Source organism: Tenrec ecaudatus, chromosome 7, assembly GCF_050624435.1.
Source record: "Tenrec ecaudatus isolate mTenEca1 chromosome 7, mTenEca1.hap1, whole genome shotgun sequence".
Lineage (NCBI taxonomy): Eukaryota > Metazoa > Chordata > Mammalia > Afrosoricida > Tenrecidae > Tenrec > Tenrec ecaudatus.
The window spans coordinates 119,289,598-119,312,707 of NC_134536.1; the positions used below are offsets into that span (position 1 = coordinate 119,289,598).

Genomic DNA, 23,110 nt, shown 5'->3' on the forward strand with positions numbered 1-23,110 from the left:
AAGGACAGCACTGCTCAAAAATAAGCAGGTGTATTTTTGTGATGAAAAAAAAAACCTTGGTGAAAATTTCCAAAAGGCTTGTTGCATTAGGTCAATCTGCTGCATGAGATCTTTTAAGAGAGTTGAAAAGTAAGGATGTCACTTTGAGGACTAGATGTACCTGACCCAAGCCATGGTATATTCAATTGTCTCACGTGCATTTGAAAGTTGAACACTCAATAAGGAAGGGTGCATTTTAATGTGCTGGAGAAGAATATTCAAAGTATCATGGACTGCTACATGGAAAAACAAATCTGTCTCGGAAGAAGTATGGCCAGAGTGCTCCTTAAAGACAAGGATGGCAAGACTGTTGTCAGGAGAGACCAGCCCCTGGAGAAGGACATGCTATCAGGAGAGACCAGTCCCTGGAGAAGGACATCATGTTTGGTAAAGTGGAGGGGTAGCTAAAAGGAGCACGGCCCTCAAGGAGATGGGTGGACACAGTGGCTGTATCAGTAGGCTCAAGCACAGCCATCTCTGTGAGGTTGGCGCAGGACCACGCGGTTTTCACCCTGTTGTGTATAGACTAGTTGTGGGTTGTAGCTGACTAGATGGCACCTAACAACAACACCAACCTTTAAGAGTTGGAACCCTAGCAACAATCCTCTGTGACTCGTATCATCGTAACCGTTATAATTGATAGGTTTACTGGCTTATCTTTTGAGCACAGCTTAAATCGTCTGCTTTGGCAACTGGGGTGCCTTTTAAAAATTGGACACTGGTCATTTGGCCTTTGAAATCCAGAGCAAGCCTTGCTGGGCCACCGAGCTCTTGGCAGGGGTTTAAAGTCTCCTTCTAGTTGGGCTGCAGTGGGATCCAGTATACTCAAATTGGGACCAACACCCACCTTCCAGCTCCCCATCTTGACCAGCCATTCTAAAGGAGGGAGACTTTGCCTGCTAAGAGAGACCTGCCCATATCTGGAAGTGTTTTTGGTTGTCACAAGTGAACTGGGGCTGGGGTGCTATTACTGTCTAATGGGTAGAAGGCAAGGATGCTGAAGAAACTCCTGCAATGTACAGGATAGCCTTCATAGCAAAGGATTGACTCAAAACGCCCTAAATGCCAACACTGACAATGGCAGCATTAATGTTTTCTTACATTGAACAATTCCAAACGTAACCTAGAGTTAGGAAGCAGGAATGCCTGGGAGCAGTATTGAACTGAAGGTTAGAGAAGTCACAACGGAAGTCACATGTCAAGTTGTACAGGTAAGTGGGTAAGAACAGCTACCTTCTATGTGAGCCAGGAAGCCAAGATTCTTTATTTTCAATCAAATCTTCACTGCTAAGCACAGCACTAGGAACTGAACAACTCTCTACCGAACAAAGAATTTAATCAAAACTGTTTGCTTTTCCAGCTGGAGTGTGCATGATAGGGAGGGCAGGGCAGGCAGGGGGGCCTGTGCCCTTTAACTCTTTAGTCAGACATAAGATGCTAGGTGTATAGGTTTTCTGGCTGCGTGGCTGCTTTTGCACTGGTAGGACTGATGGACTTGTTTGATGTCTCTAGCTCTGCTTTGCATACAAAGGCTCCAGGAAGGACACCCTGAAGATGACCTTGACCTTCACAGTAGAATTCCAAAGCCTCATAAAGAACATCACCTGTGACTGGAGTCCCACGGAGCCTAGATCTGACAGGTAGCTAAGCTAAGGTGACCAGACATCCCGCTTTTGGCAGGACAGTCGCAATTTTTAACAATTTTTTTCCGCGTCCAGCGGCGTTTTAAAAAAGTCCTGATTTTTGGAAAGCGCGCGACAAGCTAGGGTATGCGGTTTTCGACTGCCATGTGGCGATTTCGCCAGGATAGGAGTTTTATCAATGGTGTCCCGCTGGTGTCCCGTTATGGAAGGAGTGCAGCTGACTGTGATTGTTTAGCTCTGTGAGGACAAAGGTCCACCGGAGGTACTCACCCAAAGCCTCAAACTCCTTGTCATTGAGCTGATTTGGACTCAGCAATGCTGTAGGATGGTGTAGAGCGGTCCTTTTGCTTTTCCGAGACTCTGAATCCTTACCTCCTCATTCTCCACAGCACTCACCGCTGGTGGGATGAATCCAGGGGCTTTGTGGTGAACGTCTCAGGGGATAACTCCTGTGTACTAGGGCTCTTCCATCTGGTCCTCAACCTGGGTTTTGGACAAATTTTCTTTGACAAAGAAGTTAGATTTGACCACAGTTAGTTGTTACGAGGTGCTAATGGTTAAAACACTGGGCTATTGAATGAAAGGGGAGAGGCTATTGGGGTATACCCAAAGGTATCTTGGAAAACAGACCTGGCCATCTGCTTCCTGAAGGCCACAGCCACAACCCCCCAGGGACCAGGCTTACTCTGAGACACCCGGGGTCACCCTGAGCCACAGTGGACTCTACTAACTGTGTTTGTTTTCAGCAGTTGAACCAAACTCCAAATTCACTGCCACCGAGTCAATGCTGACTCACCACCACTGTAACTTGGGTTTCTGAGGCTGTGCCTCTTTTGGAGAGTAGAAAGCCCAGTCTTTCTCCATAGGAGCTGCTGTTGGTTTCACACTGCTGCCCGTGAGGATCACTGCCCCACACGCAACCACCCACTCCACCACCAGGGCCCCTGTTAAGAATCTAGTATTTCCTAGAAATATGGCATTTCTCATAAAAATCCGATCACAGAACATCATACTTGTGAGACCTTAGAGAACAGCCCTTGTCATTACAGAGGAGGAAATTGGGGGCTGAGAGATTTTGTGATTCATGAAAGTTCATTCAGGATCCTGGGTGGCTCAGGGGTTAAGTGCTTGGCTGCCAACCCCGCTGGCTGGCAGTTCAAGCTCACCAGTTGCTCCACCAGAGAAAGACGAGGCAGTCTGCTTCCATAAAGATGACAGCCCTGGGAACCTTAGGGGGCAGTTGGAATTGGCTCAGCCATGGGTTTGGTTTGGGCCTCAGAAAGTTCATTCAGTGAGAGAACAAAAGAACCAGAGGACCATCCAGACATCATGACCCCTTGATTCAATGCTCTTTCCAAAGGCCTCTCAGGAGATTTGCTCGCGGTTTTACATCTAAATGAGTTCAGTGACGCTGAGGTGTACCAGTCTTCTCTGTGGTTAGATCCTTAAGATATAATCTGCTTTAGACACACACTTACGGTATAATTTAAAGATACGGCTGGCTTTGAGTGTCCAGAGGGAACGCTTGACTTACAGTGTAATTCCCTAGAGTGACATCCAGGAGGCCCTGGGTGACGCAGTCAGCAAGGAGGCGCAGCGGAGAAGCAAAAGCTTCAATGTCTGAGGCTCCTCTGACAGAAGGCCTGGAGATCTGCTTTTGAATGGCAGATGGCTCTATCCCGATACACTAAGGCTTCTGAGAGTCGAGTTGGAGTCATTGCCAAGTGGAAGGAGTGTCGTGGAGCAAAAGCTGAGCTGAACCCCACTTGGATGTGGTGGGGTTTGGGGGAGGGCTTGTTTGCATGCAGGAGAACCTGTGCCGAGGGGTTCTGGGGGCTCTCCTGGCCTTGCAGTGCACAGACTCTCAGATTTGGGATGCAGGGCTGTGGTGGGGAGGATTGGGGCTGTACACTGAGAGGCTTACTGCTATTTCCAGCTGGCTCTTCACCTGCACTGACCTCTGGGAGACTTGTGTGCATGCCTCTGGGGCTCTGAAGCCTCCCCCAGCAAACGGCCCCATGCTGATTCATCGGATAGACCTCCTCCCGCTGACTCAGGAGACGGGCCCCTTCTGCATGGATGAAATCATCCTCACGGACACAAACCTAACAGGTGATGGCCAGAGCCTCTCTCTCGCATGGGCCACCCACCAAAAGCCTACCTGAACTCACCTGCTTGGGGCTGCTGTGCTTTGAATGAGGGGAGGCCAGGCAAGGCCTTGTCCATGGTGCCTGGCTCTGTTCAGCAAGGGAGATAGTGCAACCTTAGGGCCTCTCTTAACCTGCCAGTCCCTCTTCAGTCTGATTAACTATGATGCCTGCCTTCATTACTGGCTTCTGTGCTGGCACTGAAAACGACCCTACAGGACAGAGTAAGATTGCCTGTGGGTTTCCAAGACTTTAAATCTTTAGGAGAGCAGAAAGCCTCATCTTTCTCCCTGGGAGATTTGAATCGCTGACCTTGTGGTTAGCAGTCCAGTGAGTGGCCCACTTCACCAGCAGGCCTCTGCTAGGAGTCAGAGTGGGCTCAGGGACAGTGAGTTTTATTTTGCTTTGGTACTGCCCCTTGGTCATGTTAAGTACCCTGCTCTTACCCCAAGGTCCTCATTGTTGACGGGTAACATTGATGTTCTCATCTATAAAATGGGGTGTGGAGAACCAAGTCCCCCTGGATTTCTCCAAAGATAAACTGGAGCATAATTATAATACAGAGCACCTTTCAAAGTCCCTGTCAGTGCTCAGTTAATAGAAACAGTTGATATTAATCATTATTGATCCATCAGGCCTTTCCCACCACGTTATCCCTTCCTATCTGCTGCATAACACAGTGACTGGAAGAACACAGCCAAATCTGGGCATCGAGAATGGACAGGGGGTCTGAATCAGGGCGCTTGAGGCGGATCCAGTGAGAGTTTGGAGGATGAGTAAATTCTCAAGAGCATGCCCCCATCCTTCTCTCCGTCTATCCCAATTCTGCTCATTCAGAGTGCAAGACTGGCCGCGTCTCTTGACCGCTCTGCTTTGGGACAGCATGCTCATGAGAGGTCCTTCCAGTGCTGGCCCATCACCAAGACAAAGTAATGTCATTTGCCTTCAGGACTTCAAGCTCCCACCTTTCACTCACTTTCCTTTTTCCACCAAATCTCGTGCGATACTGGGGCTTAACTATGCTGTTCTTTGTAGCATCTCGTTCTCTCCAAGCACAGACTCCGAGGGTTACTAAGCCTGTGACTGAAGTCTATCTATAAACCAGACCCCTCTTCTCTCTTGTGCTTGGACCTTGCACAGCTGCAGAGAGGAGCCCTTGGGGGGGGGGGCTCTCGAGTGCCCCGGGAAGATGTCCATTCTCAGAAACCCTAAGTAGAGTGACAATGAGTCAGCACAGACTCAGTGGCGGTGGGTACGAAGGTCTCAGTAGCTTCCTATCTCCCTGGGGGATTCCACACGGCAGCTCTCCCATCCTGGTTACTGAGACTTGGCTTGTGCTCTCTAGTTTCTCAGGCAGATTCTGCAACAACGAGACCAGGCGGGAATCTGGTGGAATCCGTCTCGGTTGTTGGGTCCTCTCCTGTCTACAATGCAACGTTCTGGCTGGCAGGGTGTGGCTCGGAGCTCCCGCTCATCACTGCACGGTACGGAGTGGTCTTTGGCTTGCTAGTTGGGTTGAGGGGTACAGAGGGAGGGGAGGTGTTTACCTGGTCATACTACCTGTATTGTTGTGTAAAGCAGTGTCCGATTCATCCTGAGGACTTATTACAACACAAACAACTGGGCTCCATCCTAAAGTGTGCCGTCCGGTGGGTAGGTCTGGGAGGTGGGGAACTGAGCATGTGTAGTTCTGATGAGGGCCAAAGAGATGCTCAGTCTGCAAATCTTGAGACCCTCCCTTGAGAACTAATGGGGCTTCAAGGGCGAGAGTCCTTAGTTTCTAGTGAAATCTTTTGAAAATATTTGAATATTTAAGCCTTTCACAAGTTCATATTACCACCGTGTTCTTATTTTTTCAACACTCTTATTCTCATATAATTCACATATCATACCATTAATAGCTCAACCACAGTAGGAAGAGTTGTACAATTGGTTTTAGAACATTTTCTTCATTTTTGTACTCATCATCATTAGCTTCCCATTTCCCTTAGACCTCCCCTGCCATCCCCTTAAGGAACCACTAATCCAGTTACTGTCTCTATAGATTTATCTAGCCTGGATTTCAAATAAAGAAAAACATATCTTTAAAAGCGAACAACCAAACAAAACTAACAAAACAAGTAAAATAGATAAAACCCTCAATCAGAAGGAAAGCAGAAATATTAAAAACAAGAACAAATTTAAATGGATCATAAAACAGATCAAATGACAGGGTGCTAAATGTTAACCTAACTGCATCTGCAACAATCTACATTCTAATGCATTCTGGGAGTTAGGAAGGCTATTCACATCCATGGTCAATGGGTAGAGGGGATCCCCTAGGGAAGTGGTTCTCAACCTCTGGGTCGAGACCCCATTGGGGGTTGAATGACCCTATCACAGGGGTCGCCTAAGACCATCAGAAAACATAAATATTTCACAATATATAATTGCATATTATTTTGTGATTAATCACTATACTTTAGTTATGTTTAATTATGTTCAATTTGTAACAATAAAAATACATCCTGCATATCAGATATTTACATTATGATTCATAATAGTAGCAAAATTAGTTATGAAATAGCAACGAGAATAATTTAACGGTTGGGGGTCACCACAACATGTGGAACTGTACTAAAGGGTCGCAGCATTAGGAAGGTTGAGAACCATTACCCTAGGGGCTCAATCCACATATATTTCCCCTGCAGTTAAAGAAAAATGTAACAGCTTTAAAAAGGGTCCAAGGGAGATCAAGTGTTGTTACATTTTGGCCTAACTATGCTTGCCTTAATCAACTTTACAGTGCTCGCTGTCTGATCACAGGACTATTCACAAAACTCAGCTGTGATCTGAAGGGATTTACTGGAGGTTGAGCCCATGTGTGGACCCTGCACATGGGATTTGGGTTTCCACTGTCCTCCATAGTCTTCTGAAAACCAATGCCATTCCCTCCTTTGGATTTGGATTATATTATTTATAATCCTTGGATCACATAGGCCGGTGTGCTTCTTCCATCTAGAATTAGTTGACACGACACTTAGATGGTTGCTTGTTTGAAAATAAGCCTTTAAGACCTGATAGCTGAGCACCATCTTCACCACTTCTTCACCACACTCTGTTACAGCGCCCATGTCTTCGGCGATCTATTCATGAGGGCAAGTATCAAGTAAGGTTGTGTCGTAGAATGGATTGTTCTTAGATTGGTGGTGGAATTAAGTGCAACTCCCAAATCCCTTCATGTGTCTATGGTTTCTATATGTCTCTGGTTCACCTGAGAGACATCATTGTCATTTTAGGTTAGAAAATATTATCCGTCATCCCCCCGGGGCATCAAATCAATAGTGAGCTCACAGGGCAGGGAAAACTGGCTCTGTGAGTCTCCAAGACTGCAAATCATCACAAGAGTAGAAAGCCTCATCCTTCCCCTGCATAGCTGGCTGGTGGTTTCGAACTGCTGACCTTGTGGTAGTAGCCCAATGCATGATCACTGTGCATTGATAGTGTCGTCAGCTAATGCTATAGAATGTAAATAATGGTATAGAATATCAGCTAGTGGTATAGAATTTAAAAACCCTGCTGCTGAGAAAAGGAAATTATACAAGTACAGGGCAGTTATAAACTGTGATACAGGGATTGTTGACTGGTACAGATTAAATTCTTAAGTGACTAGACACTATTTACACATACAGAGGTTGGTGAAAGGGGAAAACTTCCAATAATATTTACTCACAGCAGCAGATCCATGCTTACTAGATGGACACATGTCCTAATCAAGCAAGGAGAGCATTAAACTAGTAAATGTATGGTAGTTCCTGAGCTGCATTCATTGGGCACCCTCAAGGCAAGTGTGTTTGTCTGGGTAGACCAGAGAAACAAACTAATAAACAGGCATATGTGTAGAAGAAAAAGCTTTATAGACAAGAGCAATGGAATATTGAGAAAACATCCCAGCCCAGCCCAGATCAAGTCCATAAGTCCAATATTAGCCTATATGTCCAATTCCAATCCATAAATTCCTCTTCAGACTCACGAAACATATGCAATGATGCCGAATGCAGGAAGATCACAGGCCAGTGGGTGGAAGGTCTTGTGGATCCAGGGGCAGTAGTGGCATCTCAGCACTGGCAGTGGTCTCCACGTGGTTCCTCTAGTCAGAGCTCTGGGGCTCTGACTGCCATCAGCCTGTCTCCATGTGGCTTGTCAACAAGAATGTCTCTCTGGGAGTGAGCAGACAGAGTGTCTCCCACCTCCAAGGAAGAATACTGGAGTTCCCAGAACTCAGGAGAAGACCATGCTCACACAGAGGCCTCATTGGCTATGATTTGATTGACAGGCTAGACGCCACCCCTTCACTCTGAATCCTCAAATTGACACCAGATTATGTAACTACCAGAGCAAGATATTTAAACCCAAATCCAATGTCTACCAGTTATGTTCCTTTGGGCTAGTTGTCATCTGCTGTTTCCCATACTTAGGAGTTTCAGTCTCAAGTCCAACGGATCTACCTTTCCTTTTTATTCCATTTCCTCTTTTTCCAAGCCTTTAAAGTGAAACGACATTAGTGTTGGGCTACTAACTGGAAGGGCATCAGTTTGACGCCATCAACCACTCCATGGGAAAAAGATGAGGCTTTCTACTCTCTTGGTAAAGAGTTACATTCTCAGAAACCCAGAGTCACTTCTACCCTATCCAAACTATCCGAGTTTGGAATGTACTTTGGTATTTCTAAGAAGCAACCACAAGGTGGCAGAAGAGCCCCATAAACGTTGCTTGCTCCTAAGCTTCAACTATTTCTAGCCTCTTGTTACTATACGTGTTGAAGATAAAAAACAAAAAAACGGAAACAAAAATAGGTTGTAACAGTACATGAACGAGGAAGTGCCAGAATTCCTAATTAGATTCACAAGAGGATATGGAACAAGGGACAGCATTGAGGATATCCAATGAATCTGGACTAAATGCAGGGAATACCACCAGAAATCTGTTTGTATGTGTGTGTGTGTGTTTACTGGACATATTAACAGATATACTGACATATATATGTTATATTGACATATAATTCACATGGAATTTAAACCAATGGTTCAAATACACCAGAAAAAATATTCAATCATTGCCACAATCAGTTTTGAAATATTTTCTTCATTCTTGTATCCATTGTTATTAGCATCTTTTATCCCCTCAGCCACTCCTTGATTTTTTCATCTAGGTGTCTCTATAGACAAGGCTTTCTACTCCGATAGAGACTGATCATCTTGGTAACTCAAAGAGGCAGTTCTGTTATGTTCTTTAGGTAAGGCGACCAGATGTCCCGCTTTTGGCAGGACAGTCCCGATTTTTAACAATTTGTCCTGCGTCCCGCGGCATTTTAAAAAGTCCCAATTTTTGGAAAGAATGCACGACAAGCTAGGGTATATGGTTTTTGGCTGCCACGTGGCTATTTCGCCGGGATATGAGTTTTATCAATGGTGTCCCGCTTTACCAATGTATAGGGTCACTACGAGTCCACATCAAGTCAATGGAAGTGAGTTTCGTTTTGCGTTCGGATTTCATAAAGAAAATGATCCAACAAGGAGAAGAAGAAACAACAACAACAATCAGACAAACCACAGAAAACCTCATTCCAAAAGAAAGTAGAAAGTTATAAAACCTAAGACAAGTTAAAAATGGGTGAAGAGGGTGAAACCAATAGTAAGATGTTAGACTTAAACCAAACTATCTCTGCAGTCATCTATTTTCCAATCCACCCTTTCTGTGGACAACCTGTTCCCACCTCTGTTCAATTTCCCACTGTGCTTTAACTGACTGTTCAAAGGCATTCTTTGTGTGGATCATAATACATTACGGATGCCGTCCTGAGACACGGCCATTCCAGAGCACTCACTTATGCTCACGTGGAGTCTGCATGTAGGCAAGAGGCAACTGCTTGCATAGAACCAGAGGCGCCTTACTGTGTGGTTTCAAATAGGAAGAGTCTTTGACACGGTGTTATCCTTGCCCCATATTTCCTTACTCTGAATGCTGAGCAAATAAGCCAAGAAGCTGGACTACATGAAGACGCATTGAATTCGAGGAAGATGAATTTGCAACTTGCTGTATGTAGATGGGGAGGGAGCCCTTGTGGCATGCGCAGTGGTTATATCTTAGGCTTCAAACGTCCATCCAAAAGGTCCACAATGCTAAACAGCCTGCCCTTGCTCTCCAGAAGAAAAACCGAGCTTTCTACTCCTGTAAAGTTAAGTCTAGGGAACTCACAGGGGCAGTTTCAACTGGTGCTATAGGGGCACTGTCAGTCGGCATTGACTCCCTGGCATAAGGGTTGCTTTCTTGGGTATGTAGATGAAGAAGCTCTGGCTGCTAACTTCAAAGTCCGTTGTTCAAACCCAATAGCTACATGGTAGGCAAAAGATGAAGCTTTCTACTCTAGGAAAGATGTACAGCCTTAGAAACCTCAAGGGTCATGTATTAGTCTGGGTACTTTAAAGAAACAATTCCACGAAACTCATGTATAAGAGAGAGTTGTCTATAAAGGTTAAGTGCGCATCAAGAAAACATCCCAAGCTCACAAGTCCAACATTAACCCATTAACCCATATGTCCAACACCAATCCACAAAGTCCTCCATCTCACAAAACACATGCAATGATGCTGACTGCAGGAGGAAAGCCGAGTCAGTGAACGTGTAATCATCTCAGCGCTGGCAGTGGTCTCCATGTGGCTGCTCCAGCACCCAGAGCTGCATTACCATAGGTCCATGCGGCTTCTCCTCGGGGAGGTCTTGCAGGAAGTGAGCATTGCCAGCTAAAGCAGGAAACTGGCTAAGGCAGCTGCACCCCGGTCCAAGCATCAGAAAGCAAGAGACCCGAGAACTAGAAAGGCGAGGCTCACCAAGCTATTTATCCCTCTGCCCTTCAATTAACTCCACATGTGTTTATCGGCCAGGTTGGTACACTAAGTACCTCAGGTCACAATGATTGCAAATTGACAAGGTGGTTATGGATTTTGGTTTGGAATACAGTTGATGCAACTTTGGCAACAAAGAGGACTTGAAGCATGTACTTAGGAAGATTAAACGCTATGTAGCTGGCCACCGCTGGCTGCGATGGATGGCAGAGAGTTTGATTTGGCTGAGACACTCATGGCTAGGGGTGGAGGCAGACCTGTCAGTCAAGTGGTAACTTGATGACAACTCCTTGGGTTGTGGCCTGTTGTACCACAGTAAGGGACCCTGGAAACAGCTGTCTCCTTGCCACTCCGCGTTCCTCCTCACTGGGCCTTCACTGTGACTCTGTGAAGTAGGAGTGGAGGCAGGGTGAGATGAGCCACCCAACCCTGAGAATGATAGGAAGCCTGTCATGATTCTACTGACCTTGAGTCCATGAGATTGTGCCCCAGCCTGCCAGCGATCTTCCTGTTTCCTTCCTCATGGTTCTGTGAGATCAGCCCACAGCTCACGAGTCTAAAGAGGGCCCATCCAGCAGCAGATCCATGGCCTGGAGATGAACTGGGCTAGCCTACCACCCTGATGTAAAGTTGCTTCTTACTATAAAATTCTTTCTTGTACTTACATGAATGTCACTGGATTTGTTTCTCTAGACAACTCGACCTAATACAGATAGGAAAAATAGATACTCTGCCTTAAAAAAAGGGAGGGGGGGAATCCAGTCTCTTTGTACTATGCTCCAAAATGAGTGCTCATACCCTCACTTGCTTGGGACCGCTCGTTAAAGGCAGGCACACAAAACACGAATCTGTGCTTCACTCTTTTCGATTTAGTGCCTTATCCTGTTCATAGGGTGGGGTGGGGGTGGGAGAGAGAGAGGGGCGGAGAAGTAAAATGCTTCACACAGCATGAAGAGGTGAGCACACTCCAGGGCAGAGAAAGAGCCCACCATGTTGGCTAGCTACTGTCCTGTGCTCCAAGTGCCACCTTTACAACTTCTGAAACAATTGAGGCTCATTTACTCTGAACAGGCACCCACTTAGGATGGTTTTTGTGTTATTCTGGGTTGACTAGAGAAACAAATTCATAGACACATGTGTGTAAGAGAGAACTTTATATCAAAGAGCAATCGTATATTAAGAAACTTCCCTGCTTAGTCCAGATCAAGTCTCTAAGTCTGAAATTACCCTATATTTCGATTCTAGTCCATAAATTCCTCTTTAGACTCATGCAGCCCCGCAATGACGCCAAATGCAGGAAGATCACAGGCCAGTGGTGGAAAGTCTTGTGGCTCTAGTGGTGGTAGAAGCATCTCAGCACTGGCGTGAGTCTCCACATGGCTACTCCAGCTCCAGGGCAGCTCCATGCGGCTTGTCAACAGGAATGTCTCATAGGAAGTGTCTCTGTGTCCCGCCTCCAGTGAGCTATTTATCTCCTTAGTGCTTCCAAATGAGGTCATCAAACTGAGACCTGAGAGACAGGCTAGACTCTACCCCTTTACTCTTAATAGTCTCAAGTTGACAACAGATTTTATAACCGCCACAGTTATGATAACCATTCTGAGTTTTCCTCAAGCCCCTTAGCTCCAGGGAGTCAGCAGTCTAATAAAGACAGATAGCATTTAGAAATTTTAGATTGGATGCTGATATAGTTAAAGTTTATTGTGCCAACCTGGCTGATAAACACATGTGGGGTTAATTGAAGGTCATAGGGATAAATGGCTCGGTGAGCCTCACTGTGTTAAACAGGGTTCTCTAGAGAGAGAAAACCAGATCGCTGATAATTTTATATAAATATTTATAAATATAGATATATAACACAAGAAATGAACTGTTAAATTATATACATATAGATAGATATATAATACAAGAAATGAACAGTTAAATTATAAAGCAGTACAAATGGCTCAGTAAAACTCACTCCCCTGAGAGAGTTGTGAGACACTGGCAGTCCTTAAAGTCTTGAGAGCTGCCAGGTAGTCCTCTGTAGAGAGAGAAAGAGCTAGGCTATCCCAGCACAGGCAGCAAACAGCAAGGCAGGTCACCAACTGTCAGCCCCCAGCTCCAGAGATGTAAATTCCAATCATGTGGTCTTAAAGGGACCTCAACTTACAGCGATACAGTCCACAGGCTAGGCATCCCACAGGTAGTGTACCCTATAAATTGAGGTACAGAACAAGCAAGGCAACTACACACTGGTCTGATGATTAAAGAGTTGGAGAAAAGAAAGGCGAGGCTCACAGAGCCATTTATCGCTCCACACTTCAATTAATCCCACTTGTGTTTATCGGCCAGGCTGGCACAATAAAAACTATCTCACTCACCTTTCTAGTTCTTGGGTGTCTTGCTTTGTGATGGTCAGACCAGGGTGCAGCTGCCTTAACCAATTCCCTGCCTCAGCTGGCCAGGATCACTTCCTGCAAGATATCCCGGAGGAGAAGCCACATGAACCTACCCTGATGTAGCCCTGGGTGCTGGAGCAGCTGTGTGGAGACCCCTGCTGCACTGAGATGCTTACATGTTCACTGACTCGGCTTTCCTCCTGCAGTCGGCATCATTGTGTGTGTTTTGTGAGATGGAGGAGGACTTTGTGGATATAAGGGTTAATGTTGGACTTGTGGGCTTGGGCAGCACTGGGTTGGGATGTTTTCTTGATGTGCACTTAACCTTTATATAACACTCTCTCTTATACATGAGTTTCTGTGGATTTGCTTCTCCAATGTACCCAGACTAACACAGATGCCCCAGATGGATTTCCCCACCCCCTCCCAGATATCACCCTGTCTGACTTAGTATGGTTGCAGGCATGCCTGCCAATATGCAGTTCCTAGTGCTTTTTAAAGGAGACCTCATGGTACAATGGTTAAGTGCTTGTCTTCAAATCAAGAGGTTGGTGGTTTAAACCCACCCATGGTCCTGGGAAGAAACGACATTGCCATCTGTTTGGAAAGATGGTCAGCTAGGGACCCCTCTGTCACGTTGCGTTGGCATGTGTTGGAACTGACTCCATGGTCATCCCATCAGCAGTAATATGTTGCTATGAGATCAGGTACAGAAGGAAAACACATAGAGGAAGCGAAAAATCACTCCTAATCCCTCTTCTTGGAGACAACATTGATGACCACCTTGGGTTCATTGGCTGATAACTTATCCCAATCCATTCCACATACATACACACTGTACATGTTTACTTTTCAGGTATCAGATTGGGACCATACATTGCATACCGTATGCATTACCTGCCACTGTTCACACTAAGAGCATTTCTTGAGTACGTCCCCAGTTCCTGAAACATCTTTATGAAATGTGATTTTTTCATGGCTGAGTAGTATCCCAGTGCACAGAGTGTTATAGTTTATTTGGTAAACATCTTCTAATAAAAGTAGCATTAAGCAGAGCGTCTGTTTCTAAGCACTCTTGTGAGGGTGACACAGGACTGGGCAGGGTTTTGCTCTGTTCACAGGGTTGCTATGAGTCAGAACCAACTCCATGTCACCTAACAACGACATGTGGGTAAAAAAGGACTAGCTAAGATGGTTGCTGGAAAGAGTGGCTTGTATTTCAGGTGGGAAAGTTGGCAGGCAGAGCACCTGAGGAACACGGAATTTCTTTTTGTGTATATAAACCTGTGAAAACCGAGAACCCCTTTGCTTGTGTGTGCCAGGATCAGGTCAGTGGAGACTGACCTCCTCGTCCTTCGATGTCCTTGGACTTTCAAGGTCAATGCCAGTTCAAAGGTGGAACACTCCTGGAAAATTCTAGTTGTGATAAGACCCCTTTCCTACGATGATGGGAGAAGGACGCCCCGTATTGGGGAGCTATTGCTCATGGCCTGGAGATGCGGGCAGTGGTCTGGTCTTTGGGGCCATATTCTGTGAAAGCTAGCTGGCACTTCTGGAAGGCGGTGGCCGCTCACGCTGTCTTTGATCTGCCACAGCCCTTTGCAGGCTGAAGGATCAGAAGAAGGCTCGGGATTTGTCCAGGCGACAACTCGGAAACTGCAGAGGGCGAGCCCACCCTTAGGAGGACACTTCCGGATTCAGCTTTCTGACACAGTGATCACTGGTAAAGAGGCAGTTGGGGTGTGTGTGTGGGTTGGGGGTGGGAGGTGGGGATGCAGAACTTCTTATTTACATTTTTATCATTTTATTGGGGGCTCATACAATTCTTATCACAATCCATCCATTCATCCATTGTGTCAAGAACACATGCACATTTGTTGCCATCATCATTCTCAAAACATTTGCCTTCTACTTGAGCCCTTACTATCCACTGCTCAAAAGGAACATTCTCAAGTTAACAGCATCCCAACCATCTGATCAGAGAGATGTGGAAACGGGGTGTCTTAGCTTCCTTGGGTTGCTGTACCGCCCGGCCGCACCTGGTGGCTTTAAGCAACAGACATTTGGTTCCCGACAGTCCGGCGGGTCTGAGGGACAATACTAAGACGGCAGCCGGGCCACACGGCCTGCACCAGGCTCCAGGGGAGAATTTGTTATGGACTTGTCCCGCTTCTGGCAATTACAGGTGTTCCCTGGCTCGTGGCAACATTTCGCATGTTTGCCTCAGTGGTCACATTACCTCTCCTTTCTGTCCCCATGCTCTCTGTCTCTCCCCCATGGGGGTATACAGAGTTTGTGGGAAAATTTCATGATCTTTTCAGCCCATTTTTCCATGAACAAATTGAAGACCCTTGTAGCAGTTAAGCGTTAGACTGTTAACCTCAAGGTCAGCAGTTCGAAACCACCAATCACTGGGGAGAAAGCTGGGGCTGTCTACTCCCTTGAAGAGTTACAGCCTTGGAAACTCACAGGGGCAGTTCTACCCTGCATTGAGATGGCATTGATGCAATGACAGTGAATTACTAAAAAATCATTTTATTGGGGGCTTGTAAACTCATAAAAATGATCACATTTTCAATATATATATATATATATATGCCTGTATATATGTGTGTGTGTGTGTTTGTATAGTGGTAGAATATAGTACACATATAATACAGTATAGAAACATACATACACACGAATATATGAGAATTGTTTGCTTTTTCAAATTTTTCATGCCTATGATTAACATGGTTGTTTAACATGGTCCAGCATCACTCTTACCCATTTCTCATCATCCGTAATAGAAGCCCACTGTCTCCTAGGCTGTAAATCTAACTCTATCTTTTCCTCTCTTCTCTCCACCTGCCCCTAGTGACTCCTAATGATCTCTAGTCTCTATACATTTGCCAGCTTTAGGTATTTTAAATAAATGGAACTATTCCATATTTGTCCCTTTTAAAATCACACTTTTGCCATACATAGTAATGTGCATTCTCACTTGTAAGGAATAGTCACGGGTCCTAGGGATGTGACGATGAGGGGCCTGCCTTCTGAGGCACTCCCATTGAGCCTGATGTGGACACTTGCCCAGATGGGAATGTCGGAGCTTCATTCCATACTCTTCTCTCTTGACCCCCTCAGCCAAGCTCTGTGGTAGATAACGTGTTTCAGAATTATAGTCAATGTGACGCCGTAGCTGAGGATTTCAGTGGCTATAAAAACAAAAACAAAAAAAACCAAATCTTGCTGTCATCAAGTCAGTGTTGACTCCCAGTGACCCCTTGTCGGTTTCCCAAACTGTAACGGTTTATGTGAGTAGAAAGCCCACTACAGCAGCTGGTGGTTTTGAACTGTTGACCATGGGGATAGCAGCCCAACGGGCAAACCACTACACCACCAGTGTAACAAGTGCAAAAAAGAACTTTTTTGCAGGTGGGGTGCAGAGAAATACTCATTCCCTTTATTTTAAATAAATGATGTATTTATTTCTAATAAATTACTTTATTGGGGACTCTTACATATAACAATCTATATACCCATTACATCAGGCAGACATGTACAATTGTTGGTGTGAATAATTTATAAACATTATTTTAAAAAAAATCTTTTGCTATCAGCTCCTAGAAAAGAACTTTAAAAAATAATTTTATTGGGGGCTCGTACAACTCTTATCACAATCCATACATCCATCTATTATGTCAAGCACATTTGTACATTTGCTGCCATCATCATTCTCAAAACATTTGCTTTCCTCTTGAACCCTTGGAACCCTTGGTATCAGCTCATTTTCTCCCCCTCCCCGTTCCCCTCTCCCTCATAAACCCTTGATAATTAAAAAAATATGATTATTTTGTTTATCTTACACTGTACGATATCTCCCTTCACCCACTTTTCTGTTGTCTGTCCCCCAGGGAGAAGGTTACATGCAAATCTTTGCAATCGGTTCCCCCTTTCCATCCCAACCTACCTCCACCCTCCCGATATCGCCACTCTCACCACTGGTCCTGAAGGGATCATCTGTCCTGGTTTCCCTGTGTTCCAGTTCCTATCTGTAGCAGTGTGCATCCTCTGGTCTAGGCAGATTTGTAGGGTAAAATTGGGATAATGGCAGTGGTGGGGAGGAAGCATTCAGGAACAAGAAGAAAGTTGTATGTTTCATTGTTGCTACACTGCATACTGACTGGCTCATCTGCTCCCTGTGACCCTTCTGTAAGTGGATGTCCAGTTGCCTACAGATGGGGTTTGGGTCCCCAATCTGTACTACTCCTCATTCACAATGAATTTATTTGTTGCTCTGGATGCCTGATAACTGATCCCTTTGGCACCTTGTGATCGCACAGGCTGGTGTGCTTCTTCCATGTGGGCTTTGTTGGCTACTTGTTTACTTTCAAGTCTTTAAGACCCTAGATGCTATATCTTTTGATAGCTGGGTATCATCGGCTTTCTTTATCACATTTGCTTATGCATCCACTTTGTCTTCAGTGATTATGTCGGGTAGGAGAGCATCATGGAATGCCAGTTTAATAGAACAAATTATCTTGCATTGAGGGAGTTCTTGAGTGAAGGCCCAATGTCCATCTGCTACTGAAAAGAACTTTTAGAAGCAACTAGAGTAGAACAATTTATAGACATTTAAAAATACACACATTTCACAAGGAACAAAGACCAGAAGTGATGCTATGTTGTTATTATTATCTTGTAGAAACAGAGAGCCATCAGAAGGGAAATTCAGAAGCACACTAGAACCTGTGTATGAATTAACTCATGATCTAGACCAGTGGTTCTCAGCCTGTGGGTCGCGACCCCTTTGGGGGGGCGTGTCAAATAACCCTTTCACAGGGCTTGCCCGATTCATAACAGTAGCAAGATGACAGTTATGAAGTAGCGACGAAAATAATTTTATGGTTGGGTGTCACCACAACATGGGGAACTGTATTAAAAGGTCACGACTTTAGGACGGTTGAGAACCACTGGCCTAGATGTCTTTTGCCCTTCCAAGATGCTGGTTTACCAGGAATTCTCTTGGGTGGGGGGAATGGGGTGGCTGACTGTGATGGGACAACCTGGCCTCAGTTACTAGAGCCCGATGAATGAATGAGTAAGCAATAAGAGCGCTCTGCCTTCATGGCCTCTCCCGAGAAAGAGCTACTGCTCTGGCATGGAGAGACTTGACCTGCCATCATCTTCTGCGTTTGCCTGTCCTAGTTATATCAAGTGAGCAGAATCATACAATTCCTCACATCACTGCCCCCAACACAGTCCGAGGAAGTCAGCTGTCACCCCACCTTTTGAAATACCGATGTCCCTCAACTTATGTACGCATGTCATCTTCGAATGTTTACAAACGTATTTGAGCACTGAAAGGACTATGGGCTCCCAAAAGACAAAGAAACCTCTCTCGGGGGAGATACAGCCAGAATGCTGCTCAGAAGTGGCATGACTCGTCTTTGCCTCATGTAATTGGACTTGTTATCAGGAGGGGTCTGTCCCTGGAGAGGGACATCACGCTTGGTGAAGAAGAGGGACAGAGAAAAAGAGGAAGGGCCTCAAGGAGACAGACTGACACAGTAGTTGCAGCAGAGGCTCAATCGGAAGGCGCATGGTGCGGAGGTGCACGGCCGGGCAGGGGCTAGTTCTGTTGTACGCGGGGGCACCCCAAGTTGGAACTGACTTGGTGCCACCAAACAAATACCAGGCTTGTTTGTTGTTTTTTTCTAAAGATGGCCATTTTGGTTGCATTTTGGAAATAGAAAAATCCCCTGCCATCGAGTCAATGCCGATACCCAGCTCTGCCGTAGGCCAGGGCCGAGTGCTCCCCAAGCTTTCCAGCGGCAGACTGCCGGGGCCATGCCACCAGGGCGCCTGCTTGAGAAGCAGAGTCGCGGTAGTCTCTACTTTTCTAACGTGCGTTTTCTGTCCCATTGGTTTGAGGAACGAGATACACATTTGTACCTATTTTTGCTACCCCAAAGAGGACTTTTGCTTTTAGGAAGAAAGGGAGAAAGCAGAACGAGGGCTCAGCATTTGTTTGGTAGCAGCCAGTGACCGGGGCAGCATGCAGCTTGCGCCCCAGGAGTGGCTGGACGGGGCTCCTTCCCAAGCACTCCTCCCTCTGACAGCATTTCGGTTCCGGGAGAGTCTCCTAGGAATTGTGGGGGAACGTGAGTCCGCAAAGCCGAGGACAGCCTGCAGTGTTGTGTTAGCCCTGGGGCCAGAGTGCAGTAAGGCAAGGCTGTTGATGAGGTAGAAGGTACAACCTGGCTTTTCATCTAAACCGCTCCCCCTTAGTTGGCAAGCTTCTAAAGCTCACCGTGTTTCATTTTCTTCCTCTGCAAAGCCAGCTTTCGGATACCCACCTGACCCCCCTCACAGGCTGCTGTGGTGCGTAGCTAATGAAATGGAAAATTTTGGTCAAGCACGAAGCAGGGTTCAAACACAGAGGGTTGTTATTATTTCTCTGTGGGGTATGCAACGGGGAAGCAGGTGGTGGGTTTAGAGGAAATTCTAATAGAGAAACTGAAGTCGGGTGCCAACATTCCTCAGCTGGCTTGACTAAGTTTTTATGGGTGTCAGCTGTTATGTGGCTCCCCCACTCCCTGTGTAAAGTAGCCAACTCTTCTGTTCATAGAGCCAGCTAGATTTTTCCAGGGAAAACCCACTCTTTAATGAGACGGTCAGGCATTACCAGGTGTCTGGAGTGTGTGCTCTGCCTTGCCCATCTTGGTTCTGTCTGATGGGGCCATGTTCTCTGCTTGTGCTGTTAATGAAAGGCATCATGATGGTATAAATGGACCCAGTACCAGTTTCCATTGAGCCAATTCAGAATAGAACCTGCATGTGCCACAATAGAACCTTGCTCTCTTTATTTCTTGGAAAGAGATCATCAGACCTTTCTTCTGAAAGGCAAGGTGAACTTGATCCTTCCAACCTTTTTTGGTTAGCAGATAACACATTAACAATTTGCTTCCCCAGGGATTCCACAATGTAAGTTGCTCCTTATATTTGATTTTCGGGGGAAAAATGGTTTAACTAAGACTGGGTTATGTTCTTTTTTTGAGTTATGGGGTATTTTTTGGTCTTCATATTTATTATTATATTTTCAAACCATTTTATTGGGAGCTAATACAGAGGTCATATAATTCCCTCATTTAATCATATCAAGCAGTATTGTACACTTGCTACCACTATCAGTTTCAAAACATTCTCTTGTTTCTTGAACTCGTAAACATCATCTCCCCCACCCCAGCACCCCTACTCCCAATGTAAACCCCAGAGACCTTATTCTACTTGCTCTCTATAGGTTCATCAATCCTGGCTTTCACATACCAACCAACAAACAAAAAACAGAAAAAAAACCCCAAACATTCAAGAGGGTTACCCCCAATCACAAAATACATCAGAGATATACTCCAATAGGAAAATAAAGCAAAACAAAAATCATAGAAAATGTTGAAAACCAGATCAGTCCCAACGTGCATCACAAAAGGAATTAATCATTCAATTCAGGTTTATCTTTTTGATCTCTTACAGACTTCTCTCCAATGCACTCTGTTTAGTTACCAGATTTTTTGCACCCCTCTATTATGGATAGAGGGAAGTCACAGGAGACTTATTTCCTGTGTAGATCTCATAAATGTATCTTGGGCTTCCATTGTCATCCACAGCCTTCAGTAAACCAGAATCTCACAGTTTAGGCTTGGACACCATTCCCTCCTTTGGCTTTGGATGATAAGATTTACAATTCTTCAGTGACTGATGATGGTATGTTTCTGCCATGTGGACTTAGTTGACATCTCACTTAAATGACTGCTTGTTTGGAGACAAGCCTTTAAGATCCCAGATGCCATTTTATCTATTAGCCAGGCACTTTTTAATTTCTTCACCACACTTTGCTATAGCATAGTTATGTATCTTCTGTGTTCCTTTCCTGAGGGTGAGTATTTAGCAGGGCCATGATGTAAGAACTAATTGTTCTTAATTTGGAGCTAGAATGTAGTGCAAGATCCAAATCCATTCACGGATCTATGTTTGTTCATTTAATCATTTTAGTAGGGGCTCATACAATTTTTATCACAATCCATACATATATCAATTGTGTAAAGCATATTTGTACATTCATTGCCCTCATAATTCTCAAAACATTTGCTTTCCACTTAAGCCCCTGGCATTAGGTTCTCATTTTCCCCCTCCTTCCCCACTACCCCCTCCCTCATGAACCCTTGATAATTTATAAATTATTATTTTGTCATATCTTTCCCTATCTGATGCCCCCTTTCACCTACTTTTCTGTTGTCCATATCCAGGGAGGAGGTCACATGTAGATCCTTGTAATAGGTTCCCCCTTTCCAACCCACCCTCCGTTCACCCTCCCAGTATCGCCACTCACACCACTGGTTCTGAAGGGATCATCTGCCCTGGATTCCCTGTGTTTTCAGTTCCTTTCTGTACCAGTGTACATCCTCTGGTCTAGCCAGACTTGCAAGGTAGAATTCGGATCATGATAGTGGGAGGTGAGGAAACATTTAGAAACTAGAGGAAAGTTGTATCTTTCATCGTTGCTGCATTGCACCCTGACTGGCTCGTCTCCTCCCTGAGGCCCTTCTGTAGGGGGATGTCCAGTGGACTACAAATGGGCTTTGGTTCTCCAATCCACACCCCCCCCCCTATTCATTATGGTAAGATTTTTTGTTTTGATGATTCCTGATACCTGATCCCTTCGTCACGTCGTGATCACACAGGCTGGTGTGCTTCTTCCATGTAGGTTTTGTTGCTTCTGAGCTAGATGACCTCTTGTTTACCTTCAAGCCTTTAAAACGCCAGATGCTATATCTTTTGATAGCTGGAAACCATCAGCTTTCTTCACCACATTTGCTTATTCACCCACTTTGTCTTCAGTAGTTGTGTCGGGAAGGTGAGCATCATAGAATGCCAATTTAATAGAAGAAAATATTCTTGTATTGAGGGAGTACTTGAGTGGAGGCTCAATATCCTTCTGCTACCTTACTACTAAACCTACAAATATATGCATATAGATCAATTTCCCCATCCTGATACATAAATATATTTGCATATGCACATGTCTTTACCTAGACCTCTATAAATGCCCATTGCATCCCAGCTCTTACCTTTGACTTTCCTCCTGTGCCACTATCATGCTCAGTACCCACTAGGGTTTCAGCAACTTCCTTTGGTTACATTACCCTTGGTAATGCCCTACCAGGCCTCCCACACCCTCCTCACCGCCTACTTAGATCACTTGTTGTTCCCTTGTTCCTGGGTTTGTTAACACCACTACCTTTCCCCCCACCTTCCCCTCTCCCATGTCCCCCCAGAACTGTCGATTCCATTGTTTTCTCCTCCGGATTGTCCAAGGAGCCTCTCCTATCTAGATAGACCAAAAGAAAAGCTTGTAGTTAGTTCAAGGATTGTTTGTTGGCCCTTAGGAGTGTTTTCTAGTCCAGTCCATTGGGGCACCACACCCTGGCCCCAAAGTTCACCTTCAGCATTCCCTGGGGACCTCACCGCTCTATTCTCTTGCTGTTCTGTTGTACCCCCTTAGTGTTTTGCCTCGGTGTTTTTTTTTTTAATCTGTATTTGGCTCCCTTTACAGACCTCATTGTTAATTTATGGTAGGGAGTCTTTATCAATCATCTCCCTGTAGCATAAAGATATCCTACTAATATAATATTGTCATCGATTAGCCCCATGGTACTAATTTTTTAAAGCCCAGTTGAGAAAGGGATATTGGGCCAATGTAGGCTAGCTCCCTATCACAATACTGGAATTATTCACTTGTACAGAATCAGTCCTTTCCTCAGTGGATGCTATTGATACAAACAAGAGGAATTTATTATCAGGGAAACTTTACAATAATATCCACTGACCATGTCAGTCACAGGTTTGCTGGAATCATACATATCTTACTACTAAGTCAGTAATTGTCCGTCGACCTACACTTCAATACTTTTGGAATAGCTGTCTTCTGTTTCTTCAAACACCATGACTTTTCAGTCTGAAGACCTCAGGTTACA

At 45.2% G+C, this 23,110-nt stretch overlaps 1 protein-coding gene across 1 annotated transcript in view; it reads left to right on the forward strand.

Annotated features, from left to right (window-relative positions):
* The window catches only part of PKHD1 (PKHD1 ciliary IPT domain containing fibrocystin/polyductin), a 588,229-nt gene that overhangs the window by 48,803 nt on the left and 516,316 nt on the right, over positions 1 to 23,110 (forward strand). Inside the window, exons 19-22 of the mRNA XM_075554069.1 lie at positions 1,552 to 1,679; positions 3,619 to 3,794; positions 5,175 to 5,313; positions 14,690 to 14,817. Coding sequence (XP_075410184.1) covers positions 1,552 to 1,679; positions 3,619 to 3,794; positions 5,175 to 5,313; positions 14,690 to 14,817 — 571 coding nt within the window. The remainder of the gene's footprint in view (positions 1 to 1,551; positions 1,680 to 3,618; positions 3,795 to 5,174; positions 5,314 to 14,689; positions 14,818 to 23,110) is intronic.